Raw genomic sequence first — 24827 nt, 5'->3', positions numbered from 1 at the left:
TTCAGCAGAAGATAGCCTGAGGACATGTAGGGGACATGTAGGGACTGGGGCAGCTGGTTGGCTGCTCCAGGGCAATCGGGAGACTGCGGGCCTCTGTGCAGCATTTCCGCATCAGTCAGTACCCTTTGCATTCCTGACAAAATCTGCATCATTATACATTAAATATTTGATCTTTGGTGTTGCTTCTGCTATTCTTTCTGTGCCAGGTTGTAGTTTCTGTTTCAGATAGAAGCTGGACAAACTTTTCCCCAAAGTTCTGTCTACTCCATTCCACTCTGGCACAGTGGTTAGCACTGCTGCCTAAAAGCTCCAGGGTCCCAAGTTCAATTTTGGCGATGGGTCACTGTCTGTGTGGAGTCTGCACATTCTCCCCACGTCTGTGTGTGTTTCCTCCGGGTGCTCCGGTTTCCTCCTACACTTCAAAGATGTGCAGGTTAGGTTGATGGGCCATGCTAAATTGACCCTAGTGTCAAGGGGATTAACAGGGTAAATGTGTGGGGTTATGGGAGTAGGGCCTGGATGGGATTGTCATCGGTACAGCCTCGATGGGCCAAATGGTTTCCTTCTGCACTGTACGGATTCTATGATTCCCAATGTGAAACAAGAAGGCAGGGTGCAGGATACTCCAACTTTCCTTCTCGCTCTATCCTTTCTTTAATGGGAGTTTGGACATCTCCTCACTGACCTTAGCCTGCTGGTGGAAGTTGAGTCAGGATAGTGTTCTGCTGAGCACTGGTTATAGCAACATAATAAATCCATTCTCTGCAAGCATATTTACAACTTTAGCACACTCGAGAACACAGTGGAAGCTTTCTGCTTGTGAGGGATCAGGGATCTCAGCCAATGTTGAAACCGATCATATCACAATACTGTAAAATGTTTTCCCAGTGTACAATGGATGCTAGCTGGGCTGTTACAGTACATTTTTAAACAGCAAATGGAATTAGGAAAAATTTCCTTCTTTATTTGTGCGAACAGTATAATAATTATTAGTCAATCCCCCAGGGAGGTATAGGGGGAAATCAAGATCAAGTGCAATGTTCAAGGCAAGCAGGGCTAAAGGGCAGGGAGAAGTTGAGAGGAATGTGAAGTATAGAGAGTGGAGGATATGAGGGAAGATGGGAGAGAAGGAGGTGAAAAGATGTGGTTGAGGGCAGCAGAGGAGTCGGATTGTCAAAGGATACAAAAGGAGGGCCTTCTAAAGTTTCATGAACAATCCTGTAATTTGCTTCATCAGAAAAGGAGAGGGGGCAGCGAAGGGTGGAGTTAACCTGAGCATCTGACCTCCACAGATTCCCATGGGTGGGGGAAGAGGTGTTGCAAGGATTCCTTCCCAAAACAACAACAGTTAGGTGTCGCAGTCCTTCCATCGATTTAATTAAATGGAGTTCTGTTCATTTTGACTGGGAGAGTGCAGGTGATCAAAACTGCAGAATATTTCCTGAGAACTCTTTCAATTTTTGATGTTAACTTTTAAAATTTATGCTGATGGCGTTGTGACCACTCTTAGTGTGAATTTGTCTCCAGTAAGGTGTGACACTCTTGAACATGAATATTGCTAACACAGGGCCACCTACAGGCATATCTGGTACTACAGCTGGTATGATAGATTATCCAAAGGGCACAGATCACCATGGAAGTTTCAAATAGATAATTTAATTGTTATGGCAGGCTGTTTACTAAAATCAGAATAGGTGTTTTCAAACGTCTCATACTTGCTTAATATCCTTCACAAAAATCATTAAAAATTTCAGAATAGGATGAAAACCAAGATAGCACCAGCAAAGTGATTGTGTAACATTGTTGGATACAAAGAGGGAAGTGTTTCTTGATTAAGTTCTGGAGATTCCTCCACATCATCTCTTGCCTGAAGAGCAGAGATATGCCAGTGCAGAATGATTATCAGGATTCAACTGAATCTATCAAAGGCTTTGGGCTTAACATTTCCGCTGAAGCTGAAATGTAAACAAACACCATTGCATACAGTGTTACAGAGAGGTGATCCTTCTGGTTCTGTACTCTGTTCCTTCATGCTAATATACTAGTTGGCTGATTGAAAGTAGTTAGTGTGTTATTAAAGAAAGCAGAATAATCAACCTTGTATTGCGCTCCTGTCTCGAGCTCCTCTCTCGCATATAGCATTACTAATATTGTCATCTTCAACTCAGCTGGAATGTTTGCAGGGGGTCCTTGGTGGGGGATCAACAGAATCCCTGGAGAAATGGTCTGAAAGGCCAAAATTGATCTGTTCATATCATTTTTCTGGGGGCCATCTCTCTTCAAGCATTCACCTCAAATAAGCTCATGGGCCCATGCATTTCATTTCTGGGTTACTGGACATAACTTCTGAAAAATGATGCACTTTCCTATATTCTTGGTTCCACATATTTTGATGTTGATAAAGTAGAGTCATAGGATACATGTGGTTAAGGAGGTGGTCATTGGGCCCACTGAGTCTGAGAGAGTGTTTTACTCAGGCCCTTAGCCTCACACATCTTCCTAAGTGTTTGATAACTGCAAGTGAGCACAAAATGGGCCAACCCATACTGGATATAGAATTATAGTCATTGGAAATTCTGACCTGCATGCTTTCACATAGTCCTGTTAAACAAAGGTTTTAAATATTTTGTGATGATGTGGAGATGCCGGTGTTGGACTGGGATGGGCACAGTAAGAAGTCTCACAACACTAGGTAAAGTTCACCAGATTTATTTGGTAGCATAGGCTTTCAGAGTGTTGCCACAATGAAATGCTCACCTGATGAAGGGGCAGCGCTCCAAAAGCTCGTGCTGTCAAATAAACCTGTTGGATTTTAACTTGGTGTTGTGAAACCTTTTTGCGGACAGCTCTCAAAAGGGTTGAAATTGCTGTGTGTGTCATATAGCTCAAATTCTTAGCAGGCTATTTTAACAAAGTCATTTAAAGTAAACAGGTTAATAACTTTGGTAAACAGTGTACACACAAGGAACTATTAGAAAGATGTTAGCTATTGCACTGTGATTAACACACAAGAGAAATTTCAAATAAGGTGAGAAATGTTATCTTCCAGCTATCGTATAAAAGTGCTTACCCCATAAACAAGTTCGCCCACCATCCCATTCCAGATTTTGGTATCTGGATCTCTTGCTCCATACTTCCCATCAGGAACGATTTTAAGCTCGTACTTGATCCCGATGTGTTTTGCAATTTCTGAAGCTAAGTCCACGCAGTAACCCTCATACTTGTCATTTCCTTCCAGGGTGTCATGATTTTTCTTCAGCATAACATATGGGCCCTCCTGATAACCAAAGAACAGATTAAGTGCGTGAAGTGCAACAAAAAAAATAATTTAGCCAGTAATGCTAAAAACTCAGAAGAGGATCTGATATAACTCTGTATCACAGGCATGCCCTTGGTTACGTTCAGGGTAAAAAGCATTCACAATGAAAGATAAATTATATACTTTTTAAAATTTTCAGTCAATTTATAATTTATAACTCATGGGTCTTATCAAGAGAGGCTATGTAACTGGAAAGCTAAAAAGGCATATTTACTCCATCAGTTAGAAGGCATCTAACAAAAGGCTACAACTTCCTTGATGAAGTACAAGGTACACTAACAGTCAGTTGTATAAATATTTAAAAGTTATTCCCTTTCTGGATATTTTGATAATTATAACATCTTCCTAAGCATAGAATCATAGAAACCCTACAGTGCAGAAAGAGGCCCTTTGGCCCATCAAGTCTGCACTGACCACAATCCCACCCAGGCCCCACCCCCATATCCCTACATATTTTATCCTCTAATCCCTTTAACCTATGCATCTCAGGACACTAAGGGAAAATTTTAGCATGGCCAATTAACCTAACCCGCACATCTTTGGACTGTGGGAGGAAACCAGAGTACCAGGAGGAAACCCACGCAGACACGAGGAGAATGTGCAAACTCCACACAGACAGTGACCCGAGCCGGGAATCGAACCCAGGTCCCTGGAGCTATGAAGCAGCAGTGCTAACCACTGTGCTACCGTGCTGCCCATAAGCACTTGTTAAAGGGCTGATAGTACAAACTGCAAGCAAGCAACTAAGACTGTGTGTGTTTAAAATAGCATTACAGACAGGCAAAGATGCTTCCTTTAACTTTTGCACAATTCTAATCACAATGTATGTTTTGACAATTTTACCATCAAGTTGCGCCCGTTTTTGGGCGTGAAAACTTGGTAAAGTCGGACATGAGGTGAGTAGTGTGATCTGTGCCTACGTCCACGCTGGTTCCCCTTTACCAAGGCCCGAAAATGGCTGCGATCGGGATCATGCCCAAAAGCCATTTGCATGCATTTAAGCTGACTTAATAAACTGCACGCCCAGCCTTACCGGCACTTCCCCCTTTACCACTGCGTTCACCCATCCAGAATCAGCATGAAACAGACATGCTCCACAAAAGTCCGATTCCAGTGCTCCAGTTAGTGAGGAGGTAAGTGCTGAGCATCCGATGGCTCTCTGCTTGAGACCAGTGGGGGAGAGTGGGGTCCACTGCCACTCTGCCTGAAATCAGTGGGGGGGAGGGGGTCCGCCTCCCCTCTGCCTGATATCAGTGGGGGAGAGTGGGGTCCACTGCCATTCTGCCTGAAATCAGTGAGGGGAAGGGGGTCTGCCGCCCCTCTGCCTGATATCAGTGGGGGAAAGGGGGGTCCGCTACCTCTCTGCCTGAAATCAGTTGGGGGGGGGTCCGCCGCCCCTCTGCCTGATATCAGTTGGGGGGAGGGGGTCCGCCGCCCCTCTGCCTGATATCAGTGGGGGAAAGGGGGGGTCCGCTGCCATTCTGCCTGAAATCAGTGGGGGGGAGGGGGTCCGCCTCCCCTCTGCCTGATATCAGTGGGGGAAAGTGGACTCCACTGCCATTCTGCCTGAAATCAGTGGGGGGGAGGGGGGTCCGCTGCCCCTCTGCCTAAGATCAGTGGGGGGGTGGGGAGCAAAGGGAGTCTGCTGCCACTTTTCCTGAGGTCAGTGAGGGGGAAGGAGAGAAGGGGCCACGATCGGTCTGGGTGGTGGGGGGATGGTGGGATAAGGCAGTCAGTAATGTTGGTGGGGGTTGGGCAATATCTGTGGGGGCCAGGGGAGGCATTATCTGGCCCAGGAGCGATGTGGCAGGGGAGCCGCATTCTATCATTTTGAGCAGTTGGAGCCACCGATTGGAGCTGCGGGATTTTGGGCGTGTTAAGTCCCGCCCACAGGCTTGTGCAGCACGATTCGGAATTGCTGATATTTTTTCAGGCAGTGTGCGTATGGGGGAGCCTGAGAACGGGTCTAAATGTAGGATCTGAAACACTTCCAGTTTCAAGTCCGCTCACAACTTAGAATCAAAATGATAAAATAGGGCCCATTGTGTATATATAACTCTTAAGTTAATTGGGGTTCTCTTTCCAAATTCTTCACAGGAACTGCCAATCTCCTTTACATCTTGCAGAGCTGCTTCACAGATCCAAACCCAATGGACCATATTTGTTATCGCCTTGGTAGGAGCTGTCATCACTGTCTACTGGGGTTCTGATCTCAAAAGATTATGGGCTAGGAATATATTTGCCCTGATTTTCCAGAGTGAGATTTGTGCTTCATGATGTGTCCATGCACATTCGGATTAAGATGGGCAACACAAAAAGCCATGCATCTACTTCATCTAAATGGTATTTGGTGTGCCGACAACATTGCTTTCTGCTTCTTAACAATACCAGCAAGGTCTGCACACAGCAGAAAGTCCCAGCAGCATTGTCTGCTGAATATGTGGGAGAGACACTCTGCATTAAAAGGCAAGGTGTACAAAATGAAGTCCTTAGAAAGTGAACTAGAGCAGTCATAGGCATCTTGAGTGACAGAAACAGAACTGGAGATGTTAGCAATTCAGGTGGTCAGGTGGAGAGATGCCATGGCAATGTGGGTAGTGGTCAATGATGCAGTCTGTCCCCAGGAAACCCAGGTAGGCATTGGTAGCATCACTGTGTGTATGAATTTCCAGCCTCCCATTCATTTTCCAGTTTCAAAGTGTTAATTTTTCAACCTTGAGCTCCTTCTCTGGGTCACTGATTGCAATTCCTATTGTTTGACAACTAAGGATAAATCCAAATCCTTCAGTGTGGATACATTTGTACATGCGTAATGATCGAGGGACTTCCAAGGTTGATTAAATTTATTCTCCCAGTCACTTGGAACAAATTAAGATGACAACTTCACCTGGTACCTAATGTTCATGATTCTCTGAACATTACAGCTTGGAATGCTGATTAATTTATTCATGCTAGGATCCAGGACGCAGTCTCAATTTTCATATGTTAATCTGAGACTGAAAGTGATCAAGAGTCACTAAGTTACTCATTAGATCTTTCTAACATTCAGGAGTGAGGTGAGAATGACTGCCCTTGACATCAAGGCAGTTATTGACCAAGAGGCCCTAGAAAACTGAAGTCAGTGCAAATCACAGGGAAAGCTCTCCACTAGTTGTAACCATAACGAGCACAAAAGAAGATAGTTATTGTTGTTGGAGGTGAATTATCTCAGCTCCAGCACATTGCTATTGGCTTCTTCAGTGTCATGTCCTAGACACAATCACCTTCAGCTACTTCATTAATAAAAGTACCTCCATCATAAGGCCAGAAGTGGGGATGGTTGCACAGTGTTCAGCATCATTTATAACTGTTTACATACTGAAGCAGTCTATGCATACACGCATCAACATTCAAATTTGGGTTGATCAGTGGCAAGTAATATTTGCGCCACATTAATGCCAGGCAAGTGCTGGACCATCTCCAATAAGGCAAAATCTAACCATTTCTCCTTGACATCCAACAGTATTACCATCTCTGAATCCTCTTCCATCAACATCTTGAAGATTACAATTGACCAGTAGCAACAGGATCAGCCATTTAATTACTGTGGCTACAAGAGCAGTTCAGAGGTTGGGAATTCTCCAGCAAGTAACTCAATTCCAGAGCTTGTCCAGCATCTACATGGCACAAGTTAGGTGTGCAATGGAATTCTGTACACTTCTCTGAATGAGTGTAGCTCCAACAACTCTCAAGAATGTGGCACCATCCAGAAAAAAAATAGCCCGCTTCGTTGGCACCCATCCACCACCGTAAACTTTTACACTCTACACCGAGTGGCAGCAGTGTATAAGGTCCGCTGTAGCAATTTACCAAGTTTCCTTCAACAACACCTTCCAAACCCATGACCTCTAACACCTAGAAGAACAACAGCAGCAGGCACATGGGAAGAAGCCAAATACCATTCTGATTTGCAACTATCTTGCCATTCCTTCACTGTCATTGGGTCAAAATCCTTAATTTCCCCCCAACTCTGTGACTGTACCTACACTATCTGGACTTTAGCAGTCCATGAAAGCTATTCACCACCTGCTTTTCAAAGGCAAGAGAGGATGGGCAACAATGCTTGCCGGCAATACTCACATCTCAAAAACGAATGAAACAAAAAGTTAGGATCGACTCTAAGAGGCAGATCCTGAAAAAGCCATTGTTCCAATGTTGTGCTCTGGAATTTCAGGAAAAGACAAAGCTGCTCTGAAATTTCTAAGATTAGCTAGTACATTTGAAATTTGATTCTATGCTGTTGTAGTGTATATTTTGTTCTGGTTCAGGGACAGTCATGCTGACTCAACTCAAACCCCTGGATGTTCATTCCTACATACTGGAAAAGGGGTTTATAGACTTTGCTTATCACTGTTTAGTTTTTAAATAAACACTTTGCATCTTATGTTAGTATTGTAATGTCCACACATTACATTTCATCATCAGAACTAATACAGGGATGGCATGGTGGCATAGTGGTTAGCACTGCTTGCTCACAGTGCCAGGCACCCAGGTTTCATTCCTGGCTTGGGAGACTGTGTGGAGTTTGCACATTCTCCCTGTGGTCTGTGTGAGTTTTCTCTGGGTGCTGTGCTTTCTTCCCACAGTCCAAAGATGTGCAAGTTAGGCATGTTGGGCATTCTAAATTCTCCTTCAGTGTACCTGACCAGGTGTCGGAGTGTGGCGAAGAGGGGATTTTCTTGAAGTGTAAATGTAAGCCTACTTGTGACTAATAATTAAACTTTACTTTAGTCATCACTAGGGAATTATTTTTGATCTCTTAAGCATTTTCATTTTATTTTGGTTTGAAAATCTTCTCTTTCTGAAATATAGATTTAGATCATAGATCATTCACAACGACTGCATAAAAAACCTTCAGAGAGTATATAACTGAAGATACACATTGCTGAAGATTAAGCCACTGCTGTAATCCTTTCAACTTCACAGTTGTGTACACCACTCTTTCATTATTGCCATGATCGATGTACGTGACTAAAATCCTTAAGCATCTTGGGTGAAAGTAATTAACTTAACTATAGCCACGTGATCTATTAAACTATTCAGAGTTTGACCGGAAACTACAATTTCAAAAGGAAATTAGATGGGCATTTGAGGGAAATAAACTTGCAGGGGTGTGGGGGTAGAGCAGGAGAATGGATTACTCCATTGAGAGTTTGAATGGATTCGATGGGTTGAATGGCCTAATGTGCTGCAATGATTCTCAGAGGTGTTGGCTTTACAGTCTTTAAAAACTGGGAACTGCAAGCAAAGTTGAAAAGGAAATCACTGCATTATCAAAGTTCAGAAAGAATAAGGGGAGGAATTCCTTTGAATTCTGTACTAGGCAGACACCTCCATTCACTGTGAGTTGGTAGTGCCATGGGTCACCACCTGCACATAAAGCAGCCCATGCTGGTCGAGCTAGTGGCACAGCCTACTTTCAGAGAATTGATGTGACCTTACTTAGTGATGCTTGAGACCAGTTGATGAACAAATTGTTGAAGAGTTGCACTCGAAAATGTTAGGAAAACAAAAGGAAACTAAATTTGATTGGGTTTACATTTGAGCTAAAACAGCAGAGAGGAAGTTCTAATGTATTCACATTTGAATGCTGGTATTACGCAGCGTAACTTTAAAAAGTGTACAGTAATGAGTTGAGAATTTCTGCAATACCTACATAAATCCTGAGTCAAGCAAAGTCTTGAAGGTTAAAATTCAGGTGGGCTTCTCTGCAGCTGCGGGCAGTGGAATCAAATGCTGATGCATCCAAAGGGAATGATTCAAATCCCAAGCACATGGTTAGGATGGAAAAATTCTTCGGCGGTTCCCACTCTGCTCTGGCAGAGGGGAACCCAGATGCTCATCCTGGGACTGAAGGAAAATGTAAACCTCCCAGTGTTCAGCTACTGAGGGAGCCAGAATGCCTTATTACCTTAGCCTAGCTCATAAAGGCCTCAGTGGAATTCCTGTAAACTCTCAATTGGTAATAAGTATGATGTCTTTGAGAATTCCCAGGATAATAAACCCCTAGATACGTTCTCTTGATGTAAGGGAGTGAACAGAACATACACTCCATCAGATTTTATGGAATCCTGGCAGAATGAAGTTCAGTCTCCTGTTCTGGACATTGTTGGACACATAACACGTGTCTGACACGTGATCAAAGTTTCAGATGTTCATGTTTTAAATTGTCCACAAATTTAAGAGAACCTTTGTGGAAAATAGAGCCAGAATTACAGTGGTTAAAGATAGATATGTTGCTTAATACAATATTGATCTACTGAATCCCTAGAAATACTGACTTAAATATGCATGATGCAGTTTTACCTCGAGAGTTCTGGCTGCAGTTAGACTGCAGTGTTTTAAACACCAGCAGACAGTGATTAGGCACAAAAAGGACACAATAATGCTTTCTCAGCTAGTTATGAGCTTAATTTATTGTTGCATCCTGTCAGATACTGGAACAATGATTGCTGTGTACTAAAGTACAGACTCAGAATCCAATCTGTTCAACTGATGTGATAATTAACCTACTAATTATTATCTCACAATAACTGAATTACACACAATGTGATTTGATAATGTTATGGTACAGATAATTCAATTCTTGCTGTCACAAGGTTGAGAAGATTAGTTAGTGTCTCTGTGGTATCTTGTAAAGACTGACGACCAACAAGCAGATCAACTAATAAACAGTGTATTCAGGTAACTACTTACAGAGACTGAGATAAAGGCTATCGAATTCTATGACTCTAGACTACTAACTGGCAAGGAACACCTGCGCTCAGTCCTAAGATTCGCACGGTGGCACAATGATTAGGACTGCTGCTTCACCGCACCAGGGACCTAGGTTCGATTCTCAGCTTGGTTCACTGTCTGTGCACGTTTTCTGTGTGATTTCCTCTGGGTTCTCCGGTTTCCTCCCACAGTCTGAAAGATGCGCAGGTTAGGTGCATTGATTATGCTAAATTCTCCCTCAGTGTACCCAAGCTGGTGCCGGAGTGTGGTGACTAGGGAGTTTTCACAGTAACTTCATTGTTATTGTTACATTGCTAATATAAGCCTGTTTGTGCCAGTAATAAATAGTGGGCAATGTAATGAGAAAGTTTAGATCAAGAAAAATTCCCTGTGGTACTGGCGGAGACAGTATACCTTCCAGCAGAGGAAAGTGTCTTAAAGTGTCCGCAGTTGACCTGTGTGTGCCTAGCCAATACTGAAAAGACTTAACAATACAGCCCAGCATTGGACCATTGCTGAAGCTACGAGAGGAATGGCCTTATCTTCCCTAAATAAGCCTTGATGTGGGAATGCCGGCGTTGGACTGGCGTAAACACAGTAAAAAGTCTGACAACACCAGGTTTTAGTCCAACCGATTTATTTGATAATACTCACAAGCTTTCAAGGGGACTGCCTCTCCGTCAGGTGAATGGAGAGTTCTGGCCTCAGACAGAGCATATAAAGCACAGACAGTTTAGAGATTACTGATTAAAATGCGAATTAGGTGTAAGGATTCGCATTTTAATCAGTAATCTCTAAACTGTCTGTGCTTTATACGCTCTGTCTGAGGCCAGAACTCTCCATTCACCTGACGAAGAGGCAGTCCCCTCGAAAGCTTGTGAGTATTATCAAATAAATCGGTTGGACTAAAACCTGGTGTTGTCAGACTTTTTACTAAATAAGCCTGACAGGGGTTTGTGGTCAGTAACTACTATGAAGCATCGTCCATGAACTTATTCATGGAACTTCTTCTTTCCAAAGATGATGGCTGATCCCTCACTTTTGATTTGAGAGTAAAATTTTTCAGGATCAGTCAGAGTTCTCGAGGCATAGGCGATAGGCCTTTCTGCACCATCTTACATCATAGGTGAAAGAAACCACTCTGATTCCAGAAGGAGTCACAATAATTATAACTGCCTTGCCCACCTTAATATTGTTTAAACTTTATATTGTACTGGAATCAGAATTTACTTTTTGTTGGCCCTTGGTATGCTCTTCTTCGTCTTTCACTTTCTCCTAATGTGCCCCCACCTATTGCTGGCATAACATTTGGCTTGCTTGAATTTACATCTCTCCTGGCTGTGATCTCCCCCACACCAATAGCTTCATAGCTCTCGGTGTGTGGACCAAATTCCCTATACTGTCCTCATCCCTGGCACCGCGACGATGAACCTGGATTGTGAGGCAGCAATGCTAACTACTGTGCCACTGTGCTGCCCTGTTGTCCCACATTGAAAAACAAAAGGAATGATGCTGAATTCACTCACCTACTCAACACAGAGATGGGTTATCATTTACTCAGGAACATCGATCACGACTATTGATAGATTTATAAACTATGGTGGTCAAATATTCCCAACAGCAAAGTCCATTTGAAGTAGACCATTTTGGCTGAATGGGCTTTTCTTATTTCTTTATGTTCTTATAAGCATTTTTTGGTAACAATAATTTAGTTTTTTCTAGTTGATGCATATATGATCTGTACATACAGAAACTGCACAAGAATTCAAAAGTCTCCACTGTTACAATTCCACTTCATTACATCTATTTATTAGCGCTGGATCTGCAGTTAATTGACTGCCATGGTATTACAGGATGTGTTCAGGCTCATGAAAAGCACTGCTGGTGAAACACCGGACAAAATGAAAATAATTCTAGATGCACACACACTGGGAAGGGCATATTTAATACTGGCACTACAACACAACACTCAACCTGTCAACCAGTTTGATATGATGGTGTCACTTGCCATATTGAAGAATGCATTATGATCGGTAAAGTGAAACAGCTCATAATGAAATATTGATGTTCAGTTCAAAGACAATGGTTTAAGCCAAGTTATGCACTAAGCACAGAATCAGCTGTGCTGGAGTTTCTGGGGAAGATTTTAATCCATTTCCAGTTGTGAAAAGGAGAAATATCTTCTAACAAAACAAGGGGCAGAGTAAATTATATGTCGAATTAACAAGGTGCTGCCTGTTGGCAAATATAAGCTGATAAAGTATAAATTATGAGACAGGAAAATGATTGATGATTTGCAGAGTCAATAAATAGAATGAGTGGTAGAGACTTACAAATAATTCATACTGATGTGATTTTGTCATCACAAGATGAATATAGATGAGGAGATCGGCTTATTCTTCCATAATATATTTGAGCACTCCGATCTAACCACCTCTTCAATGATCCTAATATTGTCCCTGATAAAGTTTGTATGGAAACACGGAATGCACGAATTAAATGATACTCGCATCGATGGATACTAAAAATGAACCTCCTTATGACTGGAGGTAGTCATAAACTGTCAAAGGTAGTCTAATAAAACATTCTCTCATACATTAGAAACGTACATTCTAAGGGCAAAACTACACATGAAAAATGAGGTCAAGTGCGTAATGACTATAAATACAATATAACTAGTGAAGGTTTTCAATAAATGGTAAGGTGGCAATGGCATACTTGTATAGATTAAATTTGTAGTTGACAAGGCTGGATAAAATTCTGCATAGATTTATAGATCATGAAAGTTGACTAGGTTAGGACTTTATTCCCTGGAGTGTAGAAGAATGAGGGGAGATTTGATAGAGGTGTATAAAATTAAGATGGATATAGATAGAGTGAATGCAAACAGTAGAGTGAATGCAAACAGGCTTTTTCCATTGAGGCTAGGGGAGAAAAAAACTAGAGGACATAGGTTAAGGGTGAAGGGGGAAAAGTTTAAAGGGAATATTAGGGAGGGGCTTCTTCACACAGAGAGTGGTGGGAGTGTGGAATGAGCTGCCAGATGAAGCGGTGAATGCGGGCTCACTTTTGACATTTAAGAAAAGCTTGGACAGGATGAGAGGGATGTGGAGAGATATCGTCGAGGTGCAGGTCAGTGGGACTAGGCAGAAAAATGGTGCAGCACAGCCAAGAAGGGCCAAAAGGTCTGTTTCTGTGCTGTAATGTTCTATGGTTCTATATAATCTTACAGTGTAGAAGGAGTGGCACGGTAGCACAGTGGTAGGGTGGCACGGTAGCACCATGGTAGGGCAGCACAGTAGCACCATGGTAGGGCAGCACAGTAGCACTGTGGTAGGGCAGCACAGTAGCACTGTGGTAGGGCGGCACAGTAGCACTGTGGTAGGGCGGCACAGTAGCACTGTGGTAGGGCGGCACAGTAGCACCGTGGTAGGGCGGCACAGTAGCACCGTGGTAGGGCGGCACAGTAGCACTGTGGTAGGGCAGCACAGTAGCACCGTGGTAGGGCGGCACAGTAGCACAGTGGTAGGGCGGCACAATAGCACTGTGGTAGGGCGGCACAGTAGCACTGTGGTAGGGCAGCACAGTAGCACTGTGGTAGGGCAGCACAGTAGCACTGTGGTAGGGCGGCACAGTAGCACTGTGGTAGGGCAGCACAGTAGCACTGTGGTAGGGCAGCACAGTAGCACTGTGGTAGGGCAGCACAGTAGCACTGTGGTAGGGCGGCACAGTAGCACTGTGGTAGGGCAGCACAGTAGCACTGTGGTAGGGCAGCACAGTAGCACTGTGGTAGGGCAGCACAGTAGCACCGTGGTAGGGCAGCACAGTAGCACCGTGGTAGGGCGGCACAGTAGCACCGTGGTAGGGCAGCACAGTAGCACAGTGGTAGGGCAGCACAGTAGCACTGTGGTAGGGCGGCACAGTAGCACTGTGGTAGGGCGGCACAGTAGCACTGTGGTAGGGCGGCACAGTAGCACTGTGGTAGGGCGGCACAGTAGCACCGTGGTAGGGCAGCACAGTAGCACTGTGGTAGGGCAGCACAGTAGCACTGTGGTAGGGCGGCACAGTAGCACTGTGGTAGGGCGGCACAGTAGCACTGTGGTAGGGCGGCACAGTAGCACTGTGGTAGGGCAGCACAGTAGCACTGTGGTAGGGCGGCACAGTAGCACTGTGGTAGGGCGGCACAGTAGCACTGTGGTAGGGCGGCACAGTAGCACTGTGGTAGGGCGGCACAGTAGCACTGTGGTAGGGCGGCACAGTAGCACCGTGGTAGGGCAGCACAGTAGCACCGTGGTAGGGCAGCACAGTAGCACCGTGGTAGGGCAGCACAGTAGCACTGTGGTAGGGCAGCACAGTAGCACCGTGGTAGGGCAGCACAGTAGCACAGTGGTAGGGCGGCACAGTAGCACTGTGGTAGGGCAGCACAGTAGCACTGTGGTAGGGCAGCACAGTAGCACTGTGGTAGGGCAGCACAGTAGCACAGTGGTAGGGCAGCACAGTAGCACTGTGGTAGGGCAGCACAGTAGCACTGTGGTAGGGCAGCACAGTAGCACTGTGGTAGGGCGGCACAGTAGCACAGTGGTAGGGCAGCACAGTAGCACTGTGGTAGGGCAGCACAGTAGCACTGTGGTAGGGCAGCACAGTAGCACAGTGGTAGGGCAGCACAGTAGCACTGTGGTAGGGCAGCACAGTAGCACTGTGGTAGGGCGGCACAGTAGCACTGTGGTAGGGCGGCACAGTAGCACAGTGGTAGGGCAGCACAGTAGCACCGTGGTAGGGCAGCACAGTAGCACAGTGGTAGGGCAGCACAGTAGCACTGTGGTAGGGCAGCACAGTAGCACTGTGGTAGGGCAGCACAGTAGCACAGTGGTAGGGCAGCACAGTAGCACTGTGGTAGGGCAGCACAGTAGCACTGTGGTAGGGCAGCACAGTAGCACAGTGGTAGGGCAGCACAGTAGCACCGTGGTAGGGCAGCACAGTAGCACCGTGGTAGGGCAGCACAGTAGCACAGTGGTAGGGCAGCACAGTAGCACAGTGGTAGGGCGGCACAGTAGCACTGTGGTAGGGCGGCACAGTAGCACTGTGGTAGGGCAGCACAGTAGCACCGTGGTAGGGTGGCACAGTAGCACCGTGGTAGGGCAGCACAGTAGCACCGTGGTAGGGCAGCACAGTAGCACTGTGGTAGGGCAGCACAGTAGCACTGTGGTAGGGCGGCACAGTAGCACTGTGGTAGGGCGGCACAGTAGCACTGTGGTAGGGCGGCACAGTAGCACCGTGGTAGGGCAGCACAGTAGCACTGTGGTAGGGCGGCACAGTAGCACAGTGGTAGGGCAGCACAGTAGCACCGTGGTAGGGCGGCACAGTAGCACCGTGGTACGGCGGCACAGTAGCACCGTGGTACGGCGGCACGGTAGTTACCACTGCTGCTTCACCGCTCCAGGGACTTGGGTTCGATTCCTGGCTCGGGTCACTGCCTGTGTGGAGTTTGCACATTCTCTTCGTATCTGCGTGGTTTTCCTCCGGGTGCTCTGGTTTCCTCCCACAGTCCAAAGATGTGTGGGTTAGGTTGATTAGCCATGCTAAGAAATTACCCCTTAGTATCCAGGGATGCGTAGGTTAGAGGGATTAGTGGGTATAATATGTAGGGATATGGGGGTAGGGCCTGGGTGGGACTGTGGTCGGTGCAGACTCAATGGGCCGAAGGGCCTCTTTCTGCACTGTAGGGTTCTATGATTGTATAAGGAGGCTATTCGGTCCATCAAGTCTGCACTGACCCCTATCCCCATAACCCCATGCGTTTGCCCCAGTTAGTCCCCCTGACTCTAAGTGGCAATTTAGCATGGCCAATCCACCTAACCCACACATTTGGATTGTGGGAGCACCCAGAGGAAACCAGAGCATCCGGAGGAAACCCACACCGACAATGACCCAAGCCAGGAATTGAACCCAGGTCCCTGGCGCTGTGAGGCAGCAGTGCTAACCACTGTGCCACCGTGCTGTCTAATGAGGCAAAGCAAAGAAATCGGATGTGACTTGGCAATGGATTCCCCACAGAATACTACAGTTGGAAAGGGTGGAAACAGAACAAATGACAAGTAATGTGAACAGTTCCTCGTGGACAGTGTTTCAAATATTGCAATATATTAAAAGAAATTGCTGAGATCACGCAATGAAGTGAATGAGCAAAGAGAGAATACTAGGCAGGAACACAATTTATCAATATCACAGAACCATTAAACACGAATCAGAAAGAAGTGCTTCTGTATCTGCTGCAATATGTTATGATCCACCTTATCACTTCCATTTATTTGTTCCTTTGCTGCAATAGGGGAAGGCTAATTGACTTTTGTGGTACATTAGGATGTGTTCAGACTCATGGGAGTAGATATTCATCTTCACTGCCTGAATGGTAATCTGGTGGAGTGGATTGCTTGACCTTTGCAGAACCCACATGATATTCTTTTCATTGAGGTAGCATTTTGTTTGCATCCCCTGAGTTATAATCTGGCGAAGTGGATCGGCAGCCTTTTAAAAAACCTGCACAAATTAAGTCCACTGATTTCAATGAAAATCAGATTACTGCTCTAGTGATAAAAATGAAAATCTACCCCCTGATTCCAGTGGAATGGAAGCCGAGGAACGTGGTGGTCTATTCGGGGCTAGCAATTCACTTCAAGAGATTATCTCCCCGGCAACAAAGATTGAAATCCATCCCATGAATGCCATAGCTGATGAAAATTCTGGGGAAATGAAAATAGTAATGAATGTATATCCCACTGGATATGATATTTATGCAATGAGTCAACCGAAGCACGAGTGACACCGTGTATACCTGTCGGATATATTTATTTGCTCCCTTACGCATTTTTGGTATTAACATAAATGGCAAAATTGTAATTGACTTCCATCAGTGAACATCAGGAATATGTTTCAACCAAGCAGGATATATTTATAAAAAACAAATTACTGCGGATGCTGGAATCTGAAACCAAAAGAAGAAAAAGCTGGAAAATCTCAGCAGGTCTGACAGCATCGGTAAGGGGAGAAAAGAGCTGATGTTTTGAGTCCAGTTGATCCTCTGTCAAAGCTTTGAGCACACTAAGCTTGATCAAAGCTTTTTCCAGTATAATATTTATAGTCTAATTCTAATTAACAAGATGCTTTCTGTGAGAAAAATCACAGTTGATCAAACAGCAAGTATGAACTGGGAAGACAGTCAAGCCAATACTTGATATGGTAAAGAGGATGGTGACCAGCATTATGCAACCAAATGATGTTAATAGACTTTATTCATGAGCTTTCAGGGTTCTCACAGAAATAACTTATCTCCTGCAAAAAACTACGAACCAGATGGCTTAAATATTAAATAACACTGACAGACACTAGAAGTGGGCCATTGATGTTCCTAGGATGTGTAATTGTCTCTAAGACATGTGTAAAAGGAAGATACTAGTTAGAAGGTGAACAGTTTCCGATCCCTGCAGTGCCATAAGTGTGAAGGTTCGAACTTATGGATATTTTCTATAGGATATGATTTATAACACAAATGGACTGATTTGATCATCTAAATCCTGAATGATTGATGATCAGATGATTGGTAATATTCCTGCTCTGCCCAAGACCGCAAGGAACTACAAAAGGTCGTGAATGTAGCCCAATCCATCATGCAAACCAGCCTCCCATCCGTTGACTCTGTCTACAATTCCCCCTACCCCAGCAAAGCAGCCAGCATCATTAAGGACCCCACGCACCTGGACATTCTCTCTTCCACCTTCTTCCGTCAGGAAAAAGATACAAAAGTCTGAGGTCACGTACCAACCGACTCAAGAACAGCTTCTTCCCTGCTGCTGTCAGGCTTTTGAATGGACCTACCTCACATTAAGTTGATCTTTCTTTACACCCTAGCTATGATTGTAACACTACATTCTGCATTCTCTTGTTTTCTTCTCTATGAATGGTATGTTTTGTCTGTATAGCGCTCCAGAAACAATACTTTTCACTGTATGTTAATACATGTGACAATAATAAATCAAATCAAATCAAATCAGAATCGTAAATGGGACATAAATAACATCTGATGGGATTCAGTTTACACGTATTAAAATTAAATAGGTGAAGTTAATCTGTGATAGAAGTGGAAGATATTTTTAACGATGCAATATGCCCTTTTCTGCTTTGGTACCAACATAGTTTCATGCAGTGCATGTGCTTGTTAGACCACTGTTGTGTAGTGTATATTTAGTGTGTTCTTATTTTGAATATTCCCTTTCCAATTAATTTCAAAGCGAGATCATTGCAGTAATTGGAACGTGATGTGATTACCATGGAACATTTGATGGAAATGAGGTCAGCTTGAGCTATAGGATCTCATCTGGATGTGACCTCCAGTTAGAGCCTCATTAGTGACAATTTCTATTCTTGCTGAGAATTTCTATTGCCATCTTCAAGCGAAGTAGGAATATGTGAAAACAATGGCAGAGGGTGGAACTCTACAATCTACTGGCTTCAGACGGAGCAGGTGGCAGTGAATTTGTGAATAGCTTTTCATATTGTGCAGAGACTTTGCTGATGTGTGGAAATTATTGCTAACAGTTTGTCTGTACTAACTGCAGACCTTTTGTGCGCATGATAAAAACATTATGATGGAGACTAACTTGACAGACCATGCTAGCTCTTTGTTCCCAGGGCAGCACATGTCATTAAACATTCTCTCTCTGAAAGATGTGGAAGGATGAATGGGTGGGACTCAAATGACGATGTATTTCAAATTCATACAGTGAGTTAAGAGTTCGGACCCCTTTCTCTCTCCCTCTTTTTTTGTTCTCTAGAAAAAGACAAGGGAATGACATTAGGAAGGGGGGTATTCAACAAGTGAAAAGGATTAATTACGTTGAACTTAAATATAATTAATTCCTAGTTGTGTGGCATTCTTGCCTCATCCTTGGAGGAAGTAGCTAGGCTCTGCATACTCTACATTATAACAGTGGTTTGATTGAAGTCAAGTGCTCACTATTCTGGGAGTTTTGAGGATTCATCCATCTCCATGGTGAAGCACACGGCAACATTCCTGTCTATGTTCCCCAGCCAGAAAATTCTTGGTTTCTGGCCTTTGGCAAGAAGAGCAAGCTGGGTGGTTACACTAATATCACCTCCTTTCCCCATGTGTTTCTGGTGCCTCTGTGAAACCCTGAGATGTTTATTCATAGAATCCCTACAGTGCAGAAGGAGGCGATTTGGCCCACTGAGTCTGCATTGACTCTCTGATAGAGTACCTTACACAGGCCCTTTTCCCACCCTTACTCCTGTAACTCCACACACTTGTTATGGATAATCCATCTCACCTACACTTCTTGGTACACTAAGGGGCAATTTAGCATGACCAATCCACCAAACGGGCACATCTTTGGACTGTGGGAGGAAACCAGAGCACCCAGAGGAAACCCACACTGACACAGGGAGAATGTGCAAGCTCCACACAGGCAGTCACCCAAGACCAGAATCGAACCCGGGTTTTTGGCATTGTGAGGCAGCAATGCTAGCCATTACGCACTGTGCTGCGACATTAAGGATTCTGTATAAATGTAAATTGATATTGTATTGCATTGCTCCATCCATATATTGGATCAAACCGCTGTGATGTACCTAGTAATTGCACTGAGTGATTAAAATACACTCTTTGTTAATAAAGTGAAATAATGTATTTTTATGTAATATTTATTTTTTAAAGGTTCTCTGGAATTAACCTGATCTGTTTGCTACTGTCTACTTTATGTCATTATTATTGTGAAATGATTGTGAAAGTAACAAAGGTACCTTTCAGAGACCAAGTTCACAAACTACTTTCTCCAGTTAGTCTTTTGCTACACAATTACAATATATATTGGGTATTACTCACCATATTCCAGGGAATCTCAATCACTTCATTATTCTGTATGGGAATGGATTTCTAAAAGCTGCAACGTCTCTTATGACTGCTAAGATCAATATTGTTCCACCGTAACCCAAAGTTAACCTCATAGATATGTTGCTTGAGTAATTGGCTTTCAATATTATAATAATGGATGATATCGTCGATGAAGGATTTCAAATATTTATGATTTGAATAAAATATGAGGGAAACCAAAATTCCCAAGTAAACATCATTAAACTAGTTTTGCCTTTCCTGGATTTTTAAATCATTCATACGCTGTTATTGAAATAGAGTAACTGCTGTTGAAACATTGTGAGTCCCATAAAGATAACAAAATACAATTAACAATGTTTGCAACCAGATTTATATAAGACATGGACCCTAATTTTAGTGTATCCCTCCACAGGGCTTTAGGGGTAAAGGGGGAGGGGAGGGGGCCAGGAGCATCAATTTGCAGGAATGGGGTTCCCTTCAGGTTCCTGCCTGCTCCAACCACACAGTGATTTCATGCTGAGGCAAGGCCTTTGATAGGAAGCCCATCCTTTCCCCAGATGAGGCCCTTAAGTAGTTAATTAATGGCTGCATAAGGGCCATTTCCCACCCAATTTCAATGTTTAGGCTGGCAGCCAGATTAAAGACCTGTGAAGGAAGCTTGGAAATAATCCTTGGATCTGTAGCAGGAAGGGTGGGGTGGGGTGGCGAAGGGTGGGTTGGGGTGGGGTGGCGGGGGGTGGGGTGGGTTGGGGTGGGGTGGCGGGGGGTGGGGTGGGTTGGGGTGGGGGTGCCTCCATTGGAAGACCTGTTTTGATTGGGGGCACCCCTCAATTCTCCCCAAACCAATCCTTCCTCCATCCTTGGCCTCCCCTCCTGAACGCCCATCAGACCCCTCACAACCTACCCAGGCCTTCCCTACTCACCCTGCCCTGGGACCCCTGACACTTACCTTTTCCCTCGGGTTCCTGGATTTGATCTCAGGTCTTCTTATGCAGTTCTTTGCCCGTTGCTACAGTGCTGTTGCTGCAGGGACTGGAGATTGGCCAACAGTTCTCCAATGAGGGAGTTGCTCCTGGATAAGGGGCGAAAGCCCTGCCCTATTGTTCATTTGAGTGTAAAGTGGTAGCAGGTCAGCATATTTGGCGGGGGTGTGGATCCCAAAATCTCTTCAGAAATTCAGGCCATAGTATCAGGGCTGAGTTAGAACTGAATGTGAATTTGTAACAGTTTGGTTCTTTGGAGTTAAATATGTGGTTCTGACTCTTTCTCAAAATGACCACTGCAGGTCCAAGGACATTTAATTAAATTCAATGTTATGCGATGCTAACAATCAACATGTGCAACAATTGTGTGGAATCAGTGGTATAGGGACATATCAAAGCTAATTCCCAGACAGACAAATTCAGACAACATTGTCCAGAGCATCTGCCTAAAACAGATGTTAGGCTTATTGTCTTAGGGACATAATGCCAGTTCCAGAGCGCAATGCCAAATTGGGCTGTAACTGACTGTTAAATGCATCATACTTGCTGCAAATACATAGTGCTTGGGCGCACAGCAGCCAAACTAGCCGTATTTAAAGGGATTATTGAAAGCTGCAATCAAAATAGAGGACAAGATGTTATACTGAGTGGAATATAAACTGTTGCTGGTTCTTGTTTGTCCCTTCCCAATGGCCTTTCCTTGATGAGCTGGCTGATCCCACGCCCTCTTCTCTAAATTGGTAAACAGCGAGAAACCTCTAGGGCCACAGCTGATGTCCCCACTTCACCGGCATTATACAAATGAGGCCTGCCCTGAGAGCATTTGATTCATTCACCAGCACCGTTCCATTACCATCTAGATTTATTTTGTGTTGAAGCTGCAAGTTAATTTGCCAGAAGTGTTACTGTAAGGAAGTGTATCCAGCTGCTCTGAATTTAATTCAGTTGAGACGACCACTCTTTTGTTTTTCACCCTAAGACCCGGACGCAGTGAAATTTTGCGAATAACTTCATGCTTTGCAAATAACTTATGGCACCCAAATTAACCTATATTAAATTTGCAAAACAAAGAGGTTATTTTCAGACATCATGCTTCTAGTAAATAAACGTGTCTCTGTGTATCAGAAATTTGGGTGCATAGAGTGCAGTATTTTGTGAAATTAATTGCGTACAGAGCCTGCTGACTTTCTGATATGTACTCCTGTCAGGCAATGCACTCCCACTGAGATTACAAAGCCAGAAAATGAGCCTTATCGTGCTGCATATTAAGAGACCTGTTTCCCTGCTTTACACTCACGGGTTTTTCTAGAGAATTAGTGAACTAATTCAAACTGAGGTGGATGTTGTTGTCTATTAATCCTAAAGTAGCCTTTGGTTTTGTACCTGACTTGAGTTTAGAGCATTTCAAAAATGCTGTCGCTCACAAAAGGGGGCAGGATGGCATGTCACTCAGAAATAGCAATAGCTTCTTACTGAAGCAATAGAAATCAAGTTTATAAAACAGTTGCAACATGGGTTCTGGATGTGTTGGTTTGGTGAATTCAAAGGTGATATGCATTGGGGCAAGATTAGATTGCCCACAAAAATAGGTGAATGGATGATGGTGCGATTAACTCACAACCATTGACTGCAATGGAATGAACATGTCAACATTGTGCTTGTTGTTCATTTCAATTATTTCAACATCTAGGGCTGTTGATTTGGCTGGGCGCATCAGCATGAAGTTAATACTATGAGTGGCTCATACCATTTGAAGTGAACCTGCACCTCTGGAATGAGAGGTTAACTGTGGCTGCAATAGGTGCTGGCTGTTGTACAAGAAATGAATGTATCCATGTGACACAGGCAAGAGGAGACTTAAATGTTTCACTAGCAGCCTTGGTGGAGAAATTGGAAAGTAACCGTAAGGGGCAGGAGGCCCTCCAGACACACACTCAGATGGCAATGGGTGCAGATATCAATGGAGGGTCAAAACCAGGAGTTGAGTCAGTGAGAGTATAGCTCAGTGATAGAACGTTTGATTTCAGATCAAGAAATCCCAGTTTAAATCTGGGTGCCCCCTCATTTGAGGCAGCATGGTGGCACGGTGGTTAGCACTGCTGCCTCGTGACTCTAGTGATCTGGGTTTGATTCTGGCCTCGGGTCTCTGTCTGTATAGAATCTGCATGTTGTCCCTGTGTCTGCATGGGTTTTCTCTGGGTGCTCCAGTTTCCTCCCACAATCCAAAGATATGCAGGTTAGGTTTATTGGCCATGCTAAATTGCCCCTGAGTGTCAGGGGGATTAGGAGGGAAAATATGTGGCTTTACGGGGATAGGGCCTGTGTGGGATTGTCATCATTGCAGGCTCATTGGGCTAAATAGCCTCCTTCTGCATTGTATATTCTATGATTCTATGAGTCCTGAGGAACAGAATGCCACAAGAAGGTCAATTACTTCACCTAAGTGATCAAAGTCAACAAATATGTCTTCAAATGCCATATTCCATCAAGAGCATCTCTAGCTTCACAATTGATCAATTCACCACAGTCCCATCACTTGCCCACCAATGATCTCTATCAAGGGGGTTTCATCATTGTGTTATAAGTGTCTCCACTGCAGATTATATACTTTTAAAATTTTTTAAAATTTATTTTTAACTTTTTAATTTTTTGTATATTAAGGGTTAAGAATGTGGAGTTTTGGTTTCAGTTTGAAGTGAATTGGTGCTTGTTTACATTTGGTTTGGTTTAATATGCCTATGCATGTTTACAAACCAAGCTTGAACAATTGGCCCAGTTCAAAGGCTTTCAGAAGCAAGAAAGTCCTGAAGTTGCTATGGAAAAAAATGCTGAGGGTGGAACTATGCTCCAAAAAGAAAACAGGTGTGTTTTTTCAAGGAAAATTCAAGGATGTTGCCTAGTTTGGAGGACATTAGCTATGAGGAGAGGTTGGAGAAGTTTGGTTTGTTATCTCTGGAACAACGGAGGTTGACAGGTGACCTGACAGAAGTCTACAAGATTATGAGGAGCATGGACAGAATGGATAGTCTGAAACCTTTTCCCAGAGCGGAAGAGTCAATTATTAGGGAGCATAGGTTTAAGGTGTGAGGGGCAAGGTTTAAAGGAGATATACAAGGCAAGTTTTTTTACACAGAGGATGGTGGGTGCCTGGAACTTGATGCCAGGGGAGGTAGTGGAAGCAAGTACGATAGTGACTCTTAAGGGGCATCTTGACTAATACATGGATAGGATGGGAATAGAGGGATATGGTAACTGGAAGAGTAAAGGATTTTAGTTCAGTTGGATAACATGGTTGATGCAGGGTTGGAGGCCAAAGGCCCTGTTCCTACGCTATAATTTTTTGTTTTTTTTGTTCTTTGTTCATTGTTCTTTGAAAAGTAAGTATAGAAGAAGCAGACATGAAAGCTGCAGAAATCCAGTCTGTTGAGTTTAACCAGACAACTCAGTTCTGTATGTTTAGAGAGAAAAAGAGGGAACTCTAAGAAATGGGCAGAACCAGGTAGCACTGTAAAGAGAGAAGTCCAGATTCAGAATGATCACCATGGGAGAGTGTGTGTCAGGAGGGTGATGCCTATGTTTAGACTTGGAGGTTGCATTGGTAGGAATATAGCATAGATCTGAGCAGTGTCCTGTGCAGCCAAACGGAGAGAAAACAGCCTCTCAGGGTATACGCATGTTTAAAAATCTCTCAGAGTGAAAGTCACAGGGGAAAAATTAAGCTGAGCCAAGTCTGTTGGATCGAGTTTAAGATAGAAATACTGTTTATAATCGTTATATTATTTGCTCAGTGTACCAATTTAGTCATCATTGCTTGTGGGTATTTTGTATAGTAAAGACTGTTTTAGTGTTTCAATTTAATCTTGGA

General features: G+C 44.0%; 1 protein-coding gene across 7 annotated transcripts in view; it reads right to left on the bottom strand.

Moving 5' to 3' along the window:
- The window catches only part of LOC145349012 (glutamate receptor 4), a 262985-nt gene that overhangs the window by 46816 nt on the left and 191342 nt on the right, over positions 1-24827 (bottom strand). For all 7 annotated transcript variants that reach the window (XM_080197219.1, XM_080197220.1, XM_080197225.1 and 4 more), the window contains exon 10: positions 3071-3277. In XM_080197219.1, coding sequence (XP_080053345.1) covers positions 3071-3277 — 207 coding nt within the window. The remainder of the gene's footprint in view (positions 1-3070; positions 3278-24827) is intronic.

Source organism: Carcharhinus amblyrhynchos, chromosome 10 (genome assembly GCF_965287045.1).
Source record: "Carcharhinus amblyrhynchos chromosome 10, sCarAmb.v2.hapA, whole genome shotgun sequence".
NCBI lineage: Eukaryota > Metazoa > Chordata > Chondrichthyes > Carcharhiniformes > Carcharhinidae > Carcharhinus > Carcharhinus amblyrhynchos.
Note: the sequence above shows the minus strand (reverse complement) of the source record. Positions and strands in the feature narration are given on the sequence as shown.